A 17,777-nucleotide genomic window follows, 5' to 3' on the forward strand; every position below is an offset into this window, starting at 1 on the left:
AAAACCATATTTCTTTGATGAAGTTTGGCTGCTCCTTTCTCTTCCTGTTTCATTTTCTTATTTTTATTTATCAAAAGTTGAATTTCAGTGACGTCCAGGCTCATGATAAAAACCAAGCGTCTCATACTTTCTTCACAGACACATGAAAATATTTCAGACTCTACGGACAAGAAAAGCTCCTGAAGTGGATTAATATGATAAAAATAATTAAATGTTAATGAAGTTAAATGATAAAGAGTAACATTAACCTACATGTATCTGAAAATCTGTCTAATCTGAGATTACTTTAACCCCCGGGCTCTGTTTTTAACCTCTGAAAATCTGTCAAATTCACCCTCATCTCACAAATTTAATTATTTTCATTCCTAAAAATTCAAAAAATATTTATGATCTTACAAGTTTAAAATTTATTTCTGCAAATCTGAGACTTTAAAGTTTCACATATTTCAGATTTTTCTGGAAATACGTCCCATTCACCCTGATGACAAAAAATATGGCATTTCTCACAGATTTAAAACTTCATTACAAAAAAAAAATAACAAAAAATCACAAAAATTCACAAAAATTGAAAAAAAAATAAATAAATCATAAAAAAAAATAAATTAAAAAAACACAAAAAAATTACTAAAATTCAGAAAAATCTCAAGAAATGTATAAAAAATAAATAATAAATAATATAACAAAAACTTCACTAAAATTCACTAAAATTAACAAAAATCAATGATTAAAAAACACTAAAAGAATCACTAAAACACAAAAATAGAAAAAAATAATTGAAAATAAAAAATAAAAATAAGAAACACCAAACCACCACTAAAAAATCACTAAAATTCACAAAAAATGCAAAAAAAAAATAAGAATAAAAAAATTACAAAAATTGACTTAAATTATAATAAAAAAAACAAATCACAAAAATCACAAAATTTATTCACCAAAATTTGAGATTTTTTTCTGCAAATTTGAGTCTTTATCATACTCTCACAAATTCATGAGTTTCACTCTGGGAGGTTACTGTTTCCTGCACCTCATTTATTTTTGGGGAAATTCCTTCTAATTCACCCAAACCTCACAAATTTGGTCCCTGAGACTTTATGATCTCACAAATATATTTATTTATTCATTTTGTATTCTCAGAAATCTGAAACTTTACTCCAACAAATTTATGATTTTATATTCGCACAGATTTTAAACTTTAGACTCTCACAGAAACACATTTTTCTAAGTAATTTACGACTTGGTAGTTTGAAAAATTTGTGACTTTTCCAACAAATTTGATACTTTAAAACCTCTCACATTCAGGATTTTAATCAAAGATCAGTTGTCTCCTGTGGGGCTGGTTTTCATCTGCTTTCATGAATTTACATCTTATTAAGGAAAAAAAAAAACTGCTGAAAGTGAAAGTGTTTGCAGACTTGCACACATGTGCAGTTGTTGTGTTTGTGTTGTCACACTCCACAGTCTGCAGAAACACTGTGGTGTGTGTGTGTGTGTGTGTGTGTGTGTGTGTGTGTGTGTGTGTGTGTGTGTGTGTGTGTGTGTGTGTGTGTGTGTATGTATGTGGCTCCTCCCTGGCGTTGAGGCCGTCGACAGGATTTGCTGTGAAGTAAAATCAGAACGAGGAGACGCCCTGAGGCTCCTTCCTGGGCTCGTTGCGTTTCACTTCTTCATCCCTTCATCTTTCCTCCTCCTCCTCCTCCTCCTCCTCCTCCTCCTCCATCCTCCATCCTCCTCCTCCATCACTTCCTGTTGCTCGCTGTGATTAAAAGCGACACTAACGGTAAACCACATCAGGTCATGGGAGGACGTCTGACTTCACTCGTTGGCGCTCTCTGAGTCTGTAACCAGATTCTCACCAGGACCTCTGCAGCGTCCGACCCGACCCCGCTGACCCCTACGCCCAGCGTTAGCGGTCTGTGGGGGATTGATCGGCGCTCTGAGCGTGTCTGAAAGACATCAGTCACTGTAACGTAATAAATCTCTGTGATTAGATCCCGGCTGTAGACTCTGAGCCTGATTTTATTAACTTCATACAGATTCATGAAGGAAGCAGATCGCTGCATTGATTTCTCCCCTGGCGACAGAAATGACACTCCAAAGGTCAATTTGGCTCAAGAAGTCGTTACGCCCGTGAAAGGCGCTGGGTTTGGATCCATACGAACAGAAAAACCATCTTTCCTCTCACCGACTCGGTGGAAACACCTCGGGGCGTGTGTCGCAGCGGTAACGAGGAGAGATTGTGTGTTTACTGCGAGAGTGTTTCATAAACACGACGCGGTGTGTTCAGGAGACGATGCAGAGTCAGGGATGGATTTGGTAGCATTAGGTCTCGCCTGGAGAGAGCTGCAGGGTTGGAGACGCAGCAGGTGTGTGTGTGAGAGGACACAAACACACACACACACACACACACACACGTTTATCACAGATGACCTGATAACAGTAAATCACTGACTTTTTTTTAATATTCAAGTTTTTATTCAATGCAAAATTAAAATATGTTTCACAGCTCGACAAAGTATATATATATATATATATATATATATAAATAAAAAAATAAATTAAAAAATAAATAAATAAATAAATAAAACTTTTTTTGAAAGCAATTTAAAAGAAAAATGAAATAAAGTCGATAGAAAGGAAATTTTGTATCAAAAATTAAAAAGTCAGGGGTAGTAACATAATACAAAAATGTTTACATTTTCACTTTCTTGCATGTCTAAGCCCCTTCCCACACAAAATGAAAGAATGAAAGAGCGCAAACAAGTCCAAACTAAATATGTTTCTGTGTAGACATATATCCAAGTTTGTGGTTATTAACAAGTACACTGAAAACTGAGAAAGTAAAGTGTAATTTTGGTTGGGAAAGTGAATAAAAAGCAAAAATAAATAAATAAAATAGAATAAAATAAGATTAAATTGAATTAGATTAAATACAATAAAATGAAATAAGATAATGATATAAGTTAAACAACCACAACATAAAAATAAATAAATAAATAAATAAATAAATAATAATAATAATAATAAAAACAGTGAATCACTGACTTCATGTCAACAAGCGCGGCTGCTCCAGTCCCCGAGAAAACTGAGATCATGTTGGTGAATCCACCAACCGTGGTGTGTGTGGCAGGTGTGTGTGTGTTTCTTCAGTTAACCAGGTCTGATGGTGTGTATCGCTCATACTGAGGGTTTGGTTTCCATCAGGAGCTTTGGTTGTTTCAGGGATTTTGCTCCATTTCTTATGAGAAAGGACAGAGCAGGTCAAAATGTTCAGGAGAACAAAAATCATGAAATATTTCTAAAAAATGGGGATAGAAAAAAACAACAACAACGACATCAGACAGAGGCATCTTCAGCTTTAGTGGTCCAACCTTTTTGGTAAACAGGAGCACAGAGAGCGTCTGTAAACAAAGCTTACGAAAATAATAAATTCACTCATAATAAATAGTGGACAGTCAGTCACACAACACACATTTCCTGCAGACTGGAGAGTCCTTAAACACCCCATCTATTTTTAACCAAATCAGAAAACCTCCCAAACTCACAAGGAAACTTTGTGTTTATGTATAAACACATTTTAGTTATGACTTTTCATTTAACAACAAACAGAGCAAAGTTGTAAGACAGACAAAAATGACAAACACCCTGCCCTTATCCCAACCCTGAGCCTACACTGCAAAAAACTGACATCTTATCAAGTATTTTGTCTCATTTTAGGTTAAATGAAATGTCTTATTTCAAGTTATTCAAAGACTAAATCAGGTCTGAATTGCTGTAACAAGTAAAAAAAAAACTTCCAATGGATCAAGAGAAAAGTTTCTTGTACTAAACTTTTTTAGTTTCAAGCAAACTTTCTTGCGAATTTTCTTGTTTCATTGGCAGATTTTCTTTTAACCTCATTTAGTCTTTAATAACTTGAGAATCAGACATTTTTCTGGACTGCTCAGGTGAATGTGGCTCAGATTTGGTCTCAAAATAAATGTTCCACTTCAAATGAGACAAAAACACTTGATAAGGTTTCAGTTTTTTACAGTGTTTGATAAAGTTTAGCCAGAGTTTAAACCAGTCCAGGGAAATATTTGAAAGGGGTGACAGTTCAGTCGTTCAGTGCTTGAAGTCCATGATTGGATTTAGGGGTGGGTACTGAATTAGGTACTTTTATAGGTACCTACTAAATTCTGCCACAAGTACCAGGTACCAATTCATGTGAAATCAAAAGGTTCCATGTTTAGGTACCTAAACGCATCTTTGTGACTGTGAGGGAGAAGAAGAGAGGGTGATTGTCCATAGGGATAGGTACCTTTCACATTTGGAACGATACGGTACTGATGCCTTGTACCTGGCAATTGGTACCAGTACTCAACGGTACCAATTGCCTGGTACTTTTATGTGTTTGTGTGGTAACGAATATCAATTTGTTTAATAATAAAATATATATTTTTTCTATTTAACATATTTATTTTTCTATATATAACTTTGCAATGCTGTGGTCATGTCCAGCATGGAAAATCTCCAACTCTTCCACTCCTTCACAGTCACAAGGATGCATTTAGGTACCTAGACATGACACCTTTTGGTTTGACGTGAATCAGTTCCCGGTACTTTTGACATAATCTGGTCGGTACCTATAAATCCATACTGGACATGAACAAAGCATTATAAGGTTGAAAATTAAAGAATAAATATTTTAAATTTAAAAAAAAAAAACAGATTTCATGTTTAAACAAATTGATATTTTTTAGCACATAAACACACAAAAGTACTGAATATTGTTACCGTTGAGTACCGGTACCGATTGCCAGGTACCGGGCATTGGTACCATATCACTTCAAATGTTAAAGGTACCCATTCCTAATTGGATTAGAGGAGGTCCAGGGCAGAGTCCATAATGTTGATTTCAGGCTAGGAAAGCTTCAATTATGGCACAGGAAGTCACAGGAAGTCACAGGAAGTCACAGGAAGTCACAGGAAGTCACAGGAAGTCACAGGAAGTCAGGACAAACATTATCAATAACACTGATTTTAAAGAAATACTGGAACTACACACAGTGTAGCATGAAAGTACATCCAGTCACCTCACTGTTTCCTGTTTTATCTGCTCAGTGAAGGATCCACAGATCTTCAGGAGCTTGGATCATGAATCAAACTGAGTGGATTGTTTGCTGTAACCAGACCAAACTTTGAGGCGTGTTGGAGGGCGGGGAGAAAAGTTAAAGAGTAGTTAGAGTCAGACCAAAATAACAAGAAGAGACGATCACGATACCACCATCTCATCTCTGTTTTCTCTGACTATTAGCCTTTAAAGTCTTCAGCTCCACTGTAGACGAGGAGTTTTTCCACCCAGAGAAGAAATACTGAGGCAGATAAACAGCTGTAGCCAAACAGAAACACTAATCCAGGCTGTTAACGCTTCAAACTTTAATGTCTGACTACAAATGAGCACAGAAACAAGAAAACCTCAGTGTAATGTGAAATAATGCACAATTAGCTGGAGGAGAAATGATGTCAGCAGCTTTCTCAGGTAAGCAGAAGGTGTCCAGGAGCCATATGAGCTCAATCCCTTTTTTAATAACGCCTCAGTGGGATTAAGGGGATTAGAGGCTTTGTTTGTGCAGATTGAAGCAGCGTCAGAGTGAAGCTAACAACCAACCTGTTCACCACAGCAGAGATTAGAGCAGCTGGTTCAGGCTCTGGATGATGAACTGTAACTTTCAGCTCCGTCCCCTGACATGGAGCAGAGTGTGTGTGTGTGTGTGTGTGTGTGTGTGTGTGTGTGAGTGTGTGTTTCTGCTCAGGGTAACTTTCCTGTGACATCTCAGCCTCTATTAGAGCTGGCAAACAGGATAAATGAGGCCGGTGGAGGCAGCAGCAGCTTTTGATTATAGTCCTGTGTGACAGGGGGCTCCACCCAGACCTGCACTCAGTGTGAGTGTGTGTGAGTGTGTGTGTGTGTGACAGAAATAGCTTCCCTGCTAACATGTATGTTTCCAGTTTTACAGGGCTCTGGGTCAGTGGCCCTCGTTTATCACGGCCTCATGCGATCATGTCATCATCTTAATTGTTCTCCCCGTGTGCTGCGCTGCACGCAGGAAAGCCCCGCCCCCCTGTAAAAGTTTCCTGCCCTTCCTTTGGGCTCAGGAGGTTTATAACCACAGACAGACGCTGATTTTACCTTGTTATGAGACCTGGGTAAAAATAGACAAAGACGCAGGATCCCCTCAGAAATGCTAAACCTCAGCTTCAGGCTCCGTCTGTGTCTTTATGCTTTATGAAAAGCAGAACAACGTATATCACCTCGCCATTTCCTGTTCAGCTCACATCGCTCCAGAACGAGTCTGAAACCTTCACTTTCAAAGAGGCTGTTTTACCTCAGCTCAGCTGCATTAAAGTCATTCAGTAGACACAAAATCTACTTAATCTTCACCATAGAGACTGTAAAGTGTATAAAACTCCATGTATAGTAAAATCTGTTGATTAATTATCTAAAAGAGAAATTTAACATGCAGTGTTGTGGGTTTTTTTTTAATACATTAGAAAAAAAAAAAAAAGGGGAATTTTTATTGTAACAATTTTACAAAGTTGCAAAATTAAAAAAAATAGAAAATGAAAATAATTGAAGATAATATAAAAATTAAATTAAGTAAATTTGCAATATGTTTAAAATTTTAAAAATATGACAATAAATAGGAAATTAGATTTACAAATTAAAAAAGGTCAAATTAAAAAAGAAAATTAAAAAAATATAAAATTGTACATGTGATGTCGCAGTTTGTTTTTGTTAATATAAATTTGTAAAAAAAAATATTTTTGTAATGAAAATTTCAAAAAGTTGCAATATTTTATAAAAACAATAAATTGAAAAAATATATATAAAAAATTAGATTAAGTAAATTTCCAAAATATTTGAAATTATAAAAGTTTGTGAAAAAAATTAGGAAATGAAATTAACAAATTAAAAATAGGTGAAATTAAAACAAAAAATTATGACATTGTACATGTGATGTCGTAGTTTTTTTTTTTTTTGTTTTATCTAAATTTGCAAAAAAAAAAACATTAAAAAGTTGTAGGAAATTCATTTACAGATTTCAATAAGGTCAAATTAAAAAAATATATATAAATTAAATTTCAAAATTTTGCAAAAATGAATTTTCAAAACGAAAATTAAAATTTGATAAATTTACAAAAAACTCAAAAAAATTCTAATCTGATAATTTATTTGGATTATTGTGCTCAATTTACCAATTTCTGTTCTTAGCTAATGTTTTGCCACATCACAATCATGTATACTAATCCACCAGGTCATCAGTTAAATGAGTCCATCTAAGCAGAATTATAATTAGCCACAGGTTGAAGACCCTTTCTCCTGAAGGACATAAAAACAAACCTGTATCTGAACAGTCAGAGTTCACCTGACGCCTCTGAACCTGATGAGTCAGTTTCAGAGTTTTGTTTCAGACCGGGCTGAAAGTTTCCAGCAGAGGACGGGAATAGTTGTTCCTGCAGGGTGCATGGACTCATTACACATCTGATAACATCTCCAGAGTATTTCAGTCTGTTTTCACTGCTCCACGCCGTCTTCCTGCCTCCCCCCTTCCTCCCCTCCTCCCTGCTGTGTGTCAGCAGTTATTAAAAGATGAACTTTCCACAAATCTATTAAAAAAAGACACAAATGTGATAAGAACTACACCCACAATCACTCAGCTCCTACCTTTCACACACACAGGATGATGTAATCTCTGTTATCTCTCTTATCTCTCTTATCTCTGCGTCAGATGGAGGCGTCTCTGCCTGTTTTATGTCTACGCAGACAGAGCTGCTGCCGGGCCAGCTGTGCCCACGTTTTCAGCTGTTTGAGTGGGCGGTGGTTTACACATTGGTCCAAACTGTAAAAAGGATTTTTCACACCTCTCTGAGGAGACGATGAAGGGTTTAGATTCTCCTGATTCACTCTGTAACATCCTCAGTGTGATTATTATTATCACTTTGTCCCATACATTAATTATCTTTACTGCTTTACACTTAAAGATTCAACGATGGAAAGTCGTCTGGATAAAAAACTGTCGTGTTTTCTGATGCTTTCAATCTTAGGTTTTAGTGAGTACACAAACTCCTCAAACACCAAATTTATCTGGAGCGTTGGTGATGAACAAATCCAACTTATTAGGATGAGACTGAGATTTATGTTTTGGCAGCTTCAGACTTTTACAGCTTTATAAACCAATATTTATAATTTTTTTAAACTGACTGTGTTTGTTAGGAGTATGAGAAAAAAACTGATTCACAAAAGTACCAGGATTTTTTTGTTTTAAGATATTTAAGCCAGTTTTTTTTTTTTTTACACATTTCAGCAAGGCAATTCAAAGTGCTTTAGACAGAAAACATATTAAAGAAACCAAAAGCAATTAAAATTTTATTTAAAAGCAAATTTAAAATAATGAGGTACATTAAAACATTTGTTTTTATTTTAATTGATTTTTTTATTTATATAAAATAATTAAAAAATATATTTATATATTTTTATATAAATTAAAATTATATAAATTAAAATTATATAAAAAGTGAGTCTTTAACCTGGATTTAAAGGAGCAGATCTGATATTTTCTTCCAGATATTTGGAGCGTAGAAGCTGAATGCTGCCTCTCCATGTGTAGATGGAAATTTAATCAGTGAGTAATACAAATAAATGATAATCAGAAAAATTAAAATTATAAAACTCATTTATTTACTAATAGTTTTTAAACATGTACAGCGTATTATTTATACAGAAAAATACACTCATACCATGTGGTTTTTGTCAAACCACATTTTTGTTTGATTTGATTCTGAAGTGATGACGTCCACAAGTTGTTTCCGAGTCTGACCAGAACAGAAAAAGCTTTAAATATTGTTAATATAAGATAAATAACTGAGGTCCCAGTACTGATCCCTGTGGAGCGCCACATACAGCATCCAGACCTTCTGATGAACAGATTCACATCTTTACCCATCGTTGTCTGCTTCCTAGAGATGATTTTATAATCATCGTTGTTTCAGTGTTTGATGGACATTCAAAGCAGCCGAAAACCATCCAGGAAGTGAGCTCCCTGCTCTCTGCGGCGCCTCCTACAGGACTTGTGAAAACAATCAGTGAAGCATCTCTCCGGCCCCTGGCTGCAGCTGTTTGCTTTGGCCTGGACTTGGAGTGAAGTTGTTATCTTTGGAGGAGCAGGGCGGGTAATTAGTCCGGTCCAGGATTCACTTTCTCTCTGAGTGAAGCCCTGACTGCCCGGGAGCTGTTGTTAAACTCTGTGAAGCTAACTGGACTCCAGCCAAACCAGCACAGTCCAAAATATCTCATGTTTGGATCCTGCTGCTCCAACAATCTGACATTAGAGCTTAATATTTGACAGCCGGAGCCTAAATGTTTGGGAATTATGTCCAAACATCCATTTTTTTATATTCTTGTTTTTATCAGAGCCAGTGGACGGAGGCTTGACATTTCCCTCTCTGTACGTCTCTGTTCGGTTTCCTCCTCGCTGCCAGTGAAGCTTTGAGTAAAGTAATCTGCCCAGAATCCCTTTAGGAGGCCTGTGGGGTTTTGTTTTAACAAGCTCACAGTGAGACGTACACATGACCTTTTCCTGGCCCTCTTTTAGTCGCTCGCTGGAGTCGGTGTAAGTCTGCATTAAAGCCTCTTTTCCTAAGCCACAGGCCGGAGCAGTAATACCAGCCCTCCAGGAACTGGCTTCACTCCTTTCTGCCGCTTCGCCTCCTCTGGGTTGGCTTTTATTTCCCTCTATCTCACAATAATCTGCATGGCTTTTGTTGTTTTTCTGGCTCTGCTGGATTCCTCCGTCACTGGAAGACGTTATGGCCTACATAGGAACGTTCGTCTGTCTCTGCGTCTGTGTGAACTGTAGGAAAACACGCTGTGACTCCGACTGTTTCTGAGAGAATTACTCATCACCTTCTTTGTCACTTTCTGCATTCAGAGTGTGTTAGCGTGGTTAGAGCGTGGTTAGAGCCTGGAGCCAGCGTGGTGCGGTACGGTGATGAGAAACCCTCAGACTCTGTGAGCTGGATGTTTCTTTTACATCACGTCCTGCTGTGAATTTTCTCCTCAGGGACAAAAACGTAAATCTAATCTAATCTAAACCTGAGGGCAGCAAAAGCAGAGCAGCGTAGGAGAAACTCAGATAAAATCATATTCAAACAGTAATCCAGTTTCACTTTGAAAGGTTGTGACCTTGGTTTAGTCAGGGAGGATCCACTCAGACCCAGGTCTCTTTTCAAGCAGTGCCCTACAGAAATACACATAAAACAAAAACACATGTATTTATTAAGGTGGTGTTTTCATGTTTACCTTTTATTTTATTTTATTTTATTATTTATTTTATTTTATTATTTATTATTTTTATTTTTTTTTTGGAGGAGGGGGGAAAAATCATCGTGAAATATAATTACATAAATTCAGAATATACAATGCCTGTTTTTTTTTTGTTTTTTTTTTCTCTTTAACAAAATAATGAACAATGCCTGTACTTAACATAATATAATATAATATAATATAATATAATATAATATAATATAATATAATATAATATAATATAATATAATATAATATAATATAACACAGTATAGTATGATATAATATTAAACAATATAATATAGTTTAATAAAATATAGTATAATGTAATATAATGTTATATAAAATAATATAATACCGTTTAGTATTATATAATATAATATAATGTAATTTAATAGTTTATAATATAATATAATGTAATTTAATAGTTTATAATATAATAGTTTATAATATAATATAATATAATATAATATAATATAATATAATATAATATAATATAATATAATATAATATAATATAATATAAGAAATCAATTTCCCACTATTAATTAATCAAATACATTGTTTTAAAAATAGGAGTCATTAACAATGCAAGTAATGTGATAAATACACAAAAAATATTTTAAAAAAATATTAGAAAATGATTAAAAAATTAATGTTATAAATAAATAAATAGTAATAACAATAATTAGAAAAAATAAATGAAATAAATATAATGAAATAAAATTAAAGAAAGAAAAGAGAGGGTGGGGGCTGTCTGTGGAAAGTCTGGCAATGAGTGAAATTTTTTTTTAAAATATTGATTGAACTGCCTTTCAGTGTTGAACTTACCTTCTCTAGTTTGAGAAATGACATGATGTCATTAAGCCTCAACGATTAATTGACTGAAAAACTTAAGATTTCTTTATATCAATGCAAACCCAGCATTTTCATTTCTTTACCCAAAAACAAAAAAAATCAGTCATAAAAGATTTTATCCATAACAAAAAAAACTGCTGGTATCTTTTAATGTATTTTTAAAACTTTTTTTGTCTCAGAAAGACATTTTCTTTATTTACATGTCTTCATGGATGGATGAAGCTGATCAAGCTGTGTTATTCAACAGTCAAGACTACATATCCCCTTTTTCATACTTTCATAGAAATATACTTTATTTTTGTTATTTTATAACAAATGTGTAACAAATAATCAAGAAAACTTATGACCCAGGGTCATAATGAGTGAGATAAAATATTTTGACATGATGTAACAAAGAAAAAAAAGAGAAGAAGGAAAAAAAAACACAGAAAAATTTATACATTAATTAATGAATTGAATTAATAAAAAAACACATTTATGTACAAACACTAAAAAAATCAGAGGAAAGTTGGAGGAGCTGTGTTAATGAGTAATAACTCTGTCAAGTTTTTAAAGGTACAGTCTGTTGAAATATTGCTCCTCCCACTGGTAGAGCAAAGATGGCTGTCACACAAAAGAAAATCCTCCTTCCGCCTTTCTGCTTTCTTTTTCTTGCAGCTGGCAAGTTTTAGCCAACTAGAAAAACACATTTTTATCCTCAGCGCTTCATTATCTCAGTCAATGAAATTTAAAAGAAATAAATAAATGAATAAATAAAAGAAATGATAATGAATCAATAATGTATGAATAAGATGTGTTTTGTCTTCTTCTATGAAAACCTTGAAGTATGACTCAGATTATTAAGCTTTGACTAACACTGAGTCCTTTAGTTTGTCCACTCTGGGCCACCATACAAACATGGCAGCCTCCATGTTTGAGGACCTGCTGCTTCTGAAAACGTAACGAGCTCATTTCTACCAAATCTTACCAAAGCAGATCAATTCTATGCACTGCACCTTTAAGGCATCATAAAGCGTTTTCACGTCTGATACCACAGACTGAAAAAATTAAAGAGTAACTTTATCCAGAGTGGATCCTGAACGCCTCGTCCTCCCGACACTTCGAGAGATGGAGAGACGGACAGGAAGTAAAAGGAAGATTAAAAGTCAGGAGAGGAGGAGGAGGAGGAGAGATGAAGAGTGCTGAACCAGTTACCATCACTGAGCTGTCACCAGTAAAGCACACACACACACACACACACACACACACATACAGTATACAACCTGACAAATGCATGTTGGTATGTTTACATAAACCTATAAAAATACATATGACATGTTTGACACGCTGGGAATAAGGTGGAAAACATATGTCACAACACACACACACACACACACACACTTACACACACAGCTCTATTATGCAAACACAGTCCACCCAAACATGTTTTCCAGCTGCGAAGGACAATTACAGCAGCACACAGCAGCAGTAATAACGCAGGAAAAACCTGAACCCAACATGTTTTTAAATTATTCATATTCACACATGGCTCAAGCCACCTCACACACACACACACACACACACACTCTCACACACACCCTGTCCCTGACACACCAAAGCAAAGCGAGGCTCCCACCTGCCTCTGCTGCTCAGCTTCAGGAGGAATATCCAGGGGACGCCACACTGTGAAACACATTATTCACAGCTCACACACCGCCCTGCAGGGAACACACACACCAACACACACTCCAGAGCAGGGTGATGGCTGTATTGACAGTCACACAGTGATCCAGTCTCCAGCATCAGCCTCCTCATTTCCAACCTTTGTCCCAATCGTGGATAAACGCCGCGGCTGCTCCCAGAAAAAGTCCCGGAGCTCGTTAAGGAAAAGCAGAGGAGCTTTCAACGTCCCGCGGCTCCGTCCGTCTGTCTGCGCGGTGTTTGTCTTCTTCTGCTGCTACGCCTGAAATCTGGCGTTAGGAAGACACAGAAAAACAACCATCTGAGCTCTCCCTCAGAAGAAACTGTTGAGATGTTTTACCCGAGGATGTATTTAAAGATCATCCTCTGACGAGAAAGTGAGCCCTCTTTTCTTTCTGTAACCGTTCACTCTGAATCATGAAGCGTGATTTTAAAACGTGGGCTTCAGACATGAAAATGTTTGTTTAGCAAACACAGCTGAGGAGAGGAGAGGTGATGGGTTTGATCGTTGACATGGTGACTCCTGTAATTGCTGCTTAAACTGAGGCTGCTCGCTTCGTTCCCTCTAATTATCCTGTTGACATGACAACCCACAGGCAGATGGAGAAATGTCTTTTATGAAATTTAACAGAAACCTGTGACGGCCTGCTCCATCACATTTCTGCACACACACACACACACACACACACACAAATAATGATTATGGTGAATTAAGTACGATAACACAGGAAAAAAGTATTGAAGACGCTAACTGAGACTCATCTAATACTTAGTGGAGAAGCCTTTGTTTGCAGTGACAGCTTCCAGAAGCTTCTTGTATGTTTGAACTAATGGCCCACACTGCTCAGGTGTGATTTTGGCCCATTCCTCTGCACAGATTGTCTTTAAATCTGGAATATTCTTTGGTGCCCTCTGGTGAACCCTTTTCTTTACTTCTTTCCACAAATGTTAAGTTGGATTGAAGTCAGGTGATTGACTAGGCCGTTCTAACAGATTGATTTTCTTTTTCTGAAACCATTTGAGAGTCAACTTTGCCGTGTGCTTTGGATGGTTGTCCTGCTGGAAGGTCCAGCCACGTCTCATCTTCATCATCCTGGTGGATGGCAGCAGATTCAGATCAAGAATTTCCCCATACATGGCTCCATTCATTGCTCCGTCAGTTAGATGAAGTTTGCCAACACCATGAGATGAGAAACAACCCCATGCCATGATGCTTCACCTCCAAACTTCACTGTTGGTGTAGTGTTTTTTGGCTGATGTGCAGAGCCATTTCTCCTCCAAACATGGTCTGTAGTATGACAGCCCAAAAGTTCAGTTTTGGTCTCATCTGACCAGACAACATTCTCCCAGTATTCTACAGGCTTGTCAAGATGCTGTTTAGCAAACTTTAAACCAGCTTCAACATGCCTTTTCTTGAGGAATGGAGTCTTGCGGGCTGAGCGTCCATAGAGGCCATGGCAGTGGAGTGCATTGCCTGTTGTTTTCTCTGTAACAATTGTACCTGCTGCCTCCAAGTCTTTCTGGAGCACTTTCAGGGTGGTCCTTGTCTGGTTGAGTCCTCTTCTGACTATCTTTCTGACTCCCTGGTCAGAAATCTTCAAGGAGCTCCTGTGCGTGGCCTGTTGATGGTAAGGTGGTGCTTCTTCCACTTGTGAATAATGGCCCCAACGGTGCTGACTGGAATATTCAGGTGCTTTGATATAAGTCTGTAACCAGTTCCATTCTGATGCTGAGCAACAATCAGGTTGTGAATGTCTTCAGAGAGCTCTTTGCCTTTACCCATCATGAGGTGTGTGCTATTTAACTGCTAGCTACAGATTTCAGGTGGTATGGAGCATTTCCTGTCCAAAGTATTCAGCCTTTCCATGGTGTGTTCAATACTTTTTTCCTGTGTTATCGTACTTAATTCACCATAATCATTATTTATGGACCTGAACGTTGTGATTTCTTTTCATGTGTGGATTATTGGAGTTAATACCAATGTCTGGGAGAAATTTGGTTTGAAATAAATGTGATGAGAAAAAAGTTGACGTGTTTAATACTTATTTTCCTCACTGTACCTCATGCTCCGTAAAGCACAGAGTCAGGCCATCAAAGAGCATGACCTGTTGATGTCACTTCCTGTGTCTTTTGTGCTCTTTATTTGTAGAGGAGAAGGTTTACAGCGCCTGCTTTCTGAAGCAGCCTTAATGACATAAAGACTGAAATGAGGAGTCTTAATTTTCCTGCTAATCGTTCCAGCGTTTCCCGACAGCAGAGCCCGATCCTCTCAGCAGCAGATTCTCGTTCGGGGAAATTAGCCACAGATACATCGAGCAGATGAGGAGGACTTGACCTCACAGTCTGCTTCGCTGCTGAATAAAGCCAGAAAAGGACCTTATCCACCCACCGCCTCTAATATCCAATCAGCCGGTGTGAACAGCTGATAAATAGATGCTAATAAGCAGCTATCAGAGCGCTGCAGGGCGACGCCGCAGCTCCACGCAGCTCCACACAGCGCCACGCTCTAACAATGCAGTCATTTACGCCGTGGTCAGAGAGGTCGCCGTTTATCAGGGAATGCACAGAGGCAGCGGTATCACACACACACACACACACACACACACACACAGTCCAATTACAGGCGGAGGACGCAGCCCAGGCTGTGTTCTCCCTCTGACCTTGTTCCCGGACAGATTGATGAGGCGCTGCATCGCCCCAGCAGATCAAATAACTCCTCTCTGGCCCTCATTACAGGACCAGGGGAGATCTGCAAGTCCTTGGCGTAGCTAGCAGAGCAGCTAACACACTCCCCGGCTCCAGACGAGCGGCTGTTTCTCAATCCTTCCTGTTTGAGAGAGGACAGAGGTCGTTAGAGCTTCTATCAAATAACTCGAGTGTTTGTTGCTCCTTTCATCCTCCTTTAAGAGGAGGCTGGTGTCCCTCAGTCCAGCTCTCCCTTTCACAAATGGTTACTGAGGTTTAAAGGAAAAAACAACTCGTTCAAAGTGTCGTCTTCTCCCTGCGCCGGGCTTTAACCGTCCAGTCAAACCTGCTGAGCTCTGACAGGAAGTGAAAACATGATCTGAACTTTCTCCTCTGTGTTTCCTGCAGTTCCTCCCCAGTTTGTGAAGAGGCCGTCCAACATCTACGCGCACGAGTCCATGGACATCGTCTTTGAGTGCGAGGTGTCGGGATCGCCTGCTCCCACCGTCAAATGGGTGAAGAACGGAGACGCCGTCATCCCGAGCGACTACTTCAAAATAATCGTAAGTGAAAAAACACCTGATTCCTTTTTTTCTGATTCTTTAGAAATGGTTCGTTTCTTCACATCTTCCTCCTCTTCCTCGTTCTGCAGAAGGAGCACAACCTGCAGGTCCTGGGTCTGGTCAAGTCTGATGAGGGTTTCTATCAGTGCCTCGCTGAAAACGATGCAGGAAACATCCAGTCCAGCGCCCAGCTTATCATCCTGAACCACGGTACGCCACGCAGCACCTCTCACCTCTCTGCAAACCCAGTGTTAAGCTGAATCCTCTGAGCATCAGATCAGTCTGAGACGCTGCTGAACGCTAACACCGTCACCTCACAGCTCTCGTGTTCAGGCTCCTCCAGCTCTGAGCAGATAACGCTCAGATGAGTCTCAGGATGAGAGCTGGAGCTCGCTCTGCTTTCCGTCATGTTAACACGGCCATGTTAAAGAGACAGATGCTTTTATTAAAGCTGGGTAAAGTTTCAGATAATGACATAAACACATGTTAAAGTAAAGTCTCTGTGGGCGCCGAGCAGCTCAGGATTTTCAGTTTCCACTGATTTTTCTGCTAAAGTAAGAAGCTGACGTCAGCGCCTCTCTGCAGAGCCAAAAACCCGTCACAGCGCCTTTTTCTCTGTGAACGGGCGAACACGTCATCGGAAAACCGTCCGCAGCAGCGGCAGTCGGCATGGATGTGCTACAGCATCCACATAACAAACGCCGAAGTCATTTGGCTTCAGGACGTAAAGGATTTCAGTCCAAACTGGAGTTTCTCTGACAGCTTCCAGTCGCCTCGGAGTAAAAACACAGAGATGGAAAAGAGCGTCACAGTCTGAAATCTTAAAACTTAGTTTAAGAACATCGTTCAAGCTTCTTTAATAAGAGAAATAATGACAGAAAACAGACGCTGGTGAAGGTTTGGTCGTTGAGCGTGTTCACAGGAAGCAGAGAGGGCTTCACACATCGACAAAGGTGTGAGGAGGGAAATACAGCAGGGATCCTGGAGAAGAGGAGGGACTCAAACAAACAGAAGTATATCAACCTTCACACACACACACGTTCGCGGTCCATGCCACACGTCGAGCCACAGAAATGTTGTGCAGACTCAGAGAAAGCTGCTTTACTCGACGCCTGGGTGTGAGGACGGGAACATGAACCCAGAGCACTCTTTCTGGTTTTATCTTTTCCTTTAAAATGAGCCTCTGGGATGGATCAAGTTGGGTCCAATCACAAGGTTTAGGGCAGAAATTACCCCTACAGCAGTGTTTTTGTGCAGCAGAAGCCCAGAGCGCTCACACCAAACACCCCCTCCCTGCTCCTCTGCAGGTTTCCTCTGCACTCAGACGGGGCCATATTTTACTTGACCAAAAACACAAATAAACGGACTCCCACTGAAAAACTCTGATATCGGTCTGCATTCACGTTTTATTTAGAGAATTTTCAGCGCGTTACTTTCACACAAAAACACCGCTAAATAAGGCTCTAGTTCTCATCGTGTCTCTTCGTCCTGGCAGACTACCTGCGTTTGTTTATATCTGGCACGCCGCGTGGACTGATACACTAAGCGGCGAGCGCCTCGTAGCCAGCTGTGGCTCTGCAGCAGAGGTAGTGCCGTTTTACGACACCATGAGAACTAGAGCCTTATTTAGCGGTGTTTTTGTGTGAAAGT

At 38.6% G+C, this 17,777-nt stretch overlaps 1 protein-coding gene across 12 annotated transcripts in view; it reads left to right on the top strand.

Annotated features, from left to right (window-relative positions):
• neo1a (neogenin 1a) overlaps positions 1 to 17,777 on the top strand; it is a 270,805-nt gene that overhangs the window by 175,155 nt on the left and 77,873 nt on the right. For all 12 annotated transcript variants that reach the window (XM_074665725.1, XM_074665719.1, XM_074665716.1 and 9 more), the window contains 2 exons: positions 15,973 to 16,127; positions 16,217 to 16,337. In XM_074665725.1, coding sequence (XP_074521826.1) covers positions 15,973 to 16,127; positions 16,217 to 16,337 — 276 coding nt within the window. The remainder of the gene's footprint in view (positions 1 to 15,972; positions 16,128 to 16,216; positions 16,338 to 17,777) is intronic.

Source organism: Halichoeres trimaculatus, unplaced genomic scaffold, assembly GCF_033239565.1.
Source record: "Halichoeres trimaculatus isolate MK-OKI-2021-1 unplaced genomic scaffold, fHalTri1.1 fHalTri1_scaffold_3, whole genome shotgun sequence".
Lineage (NCBI taxonomy): Eukaryota > Metazoa > Chordata > Actinopteri > Labriformes > Labridae > Halichoeres > Halichoeres trimaculatus.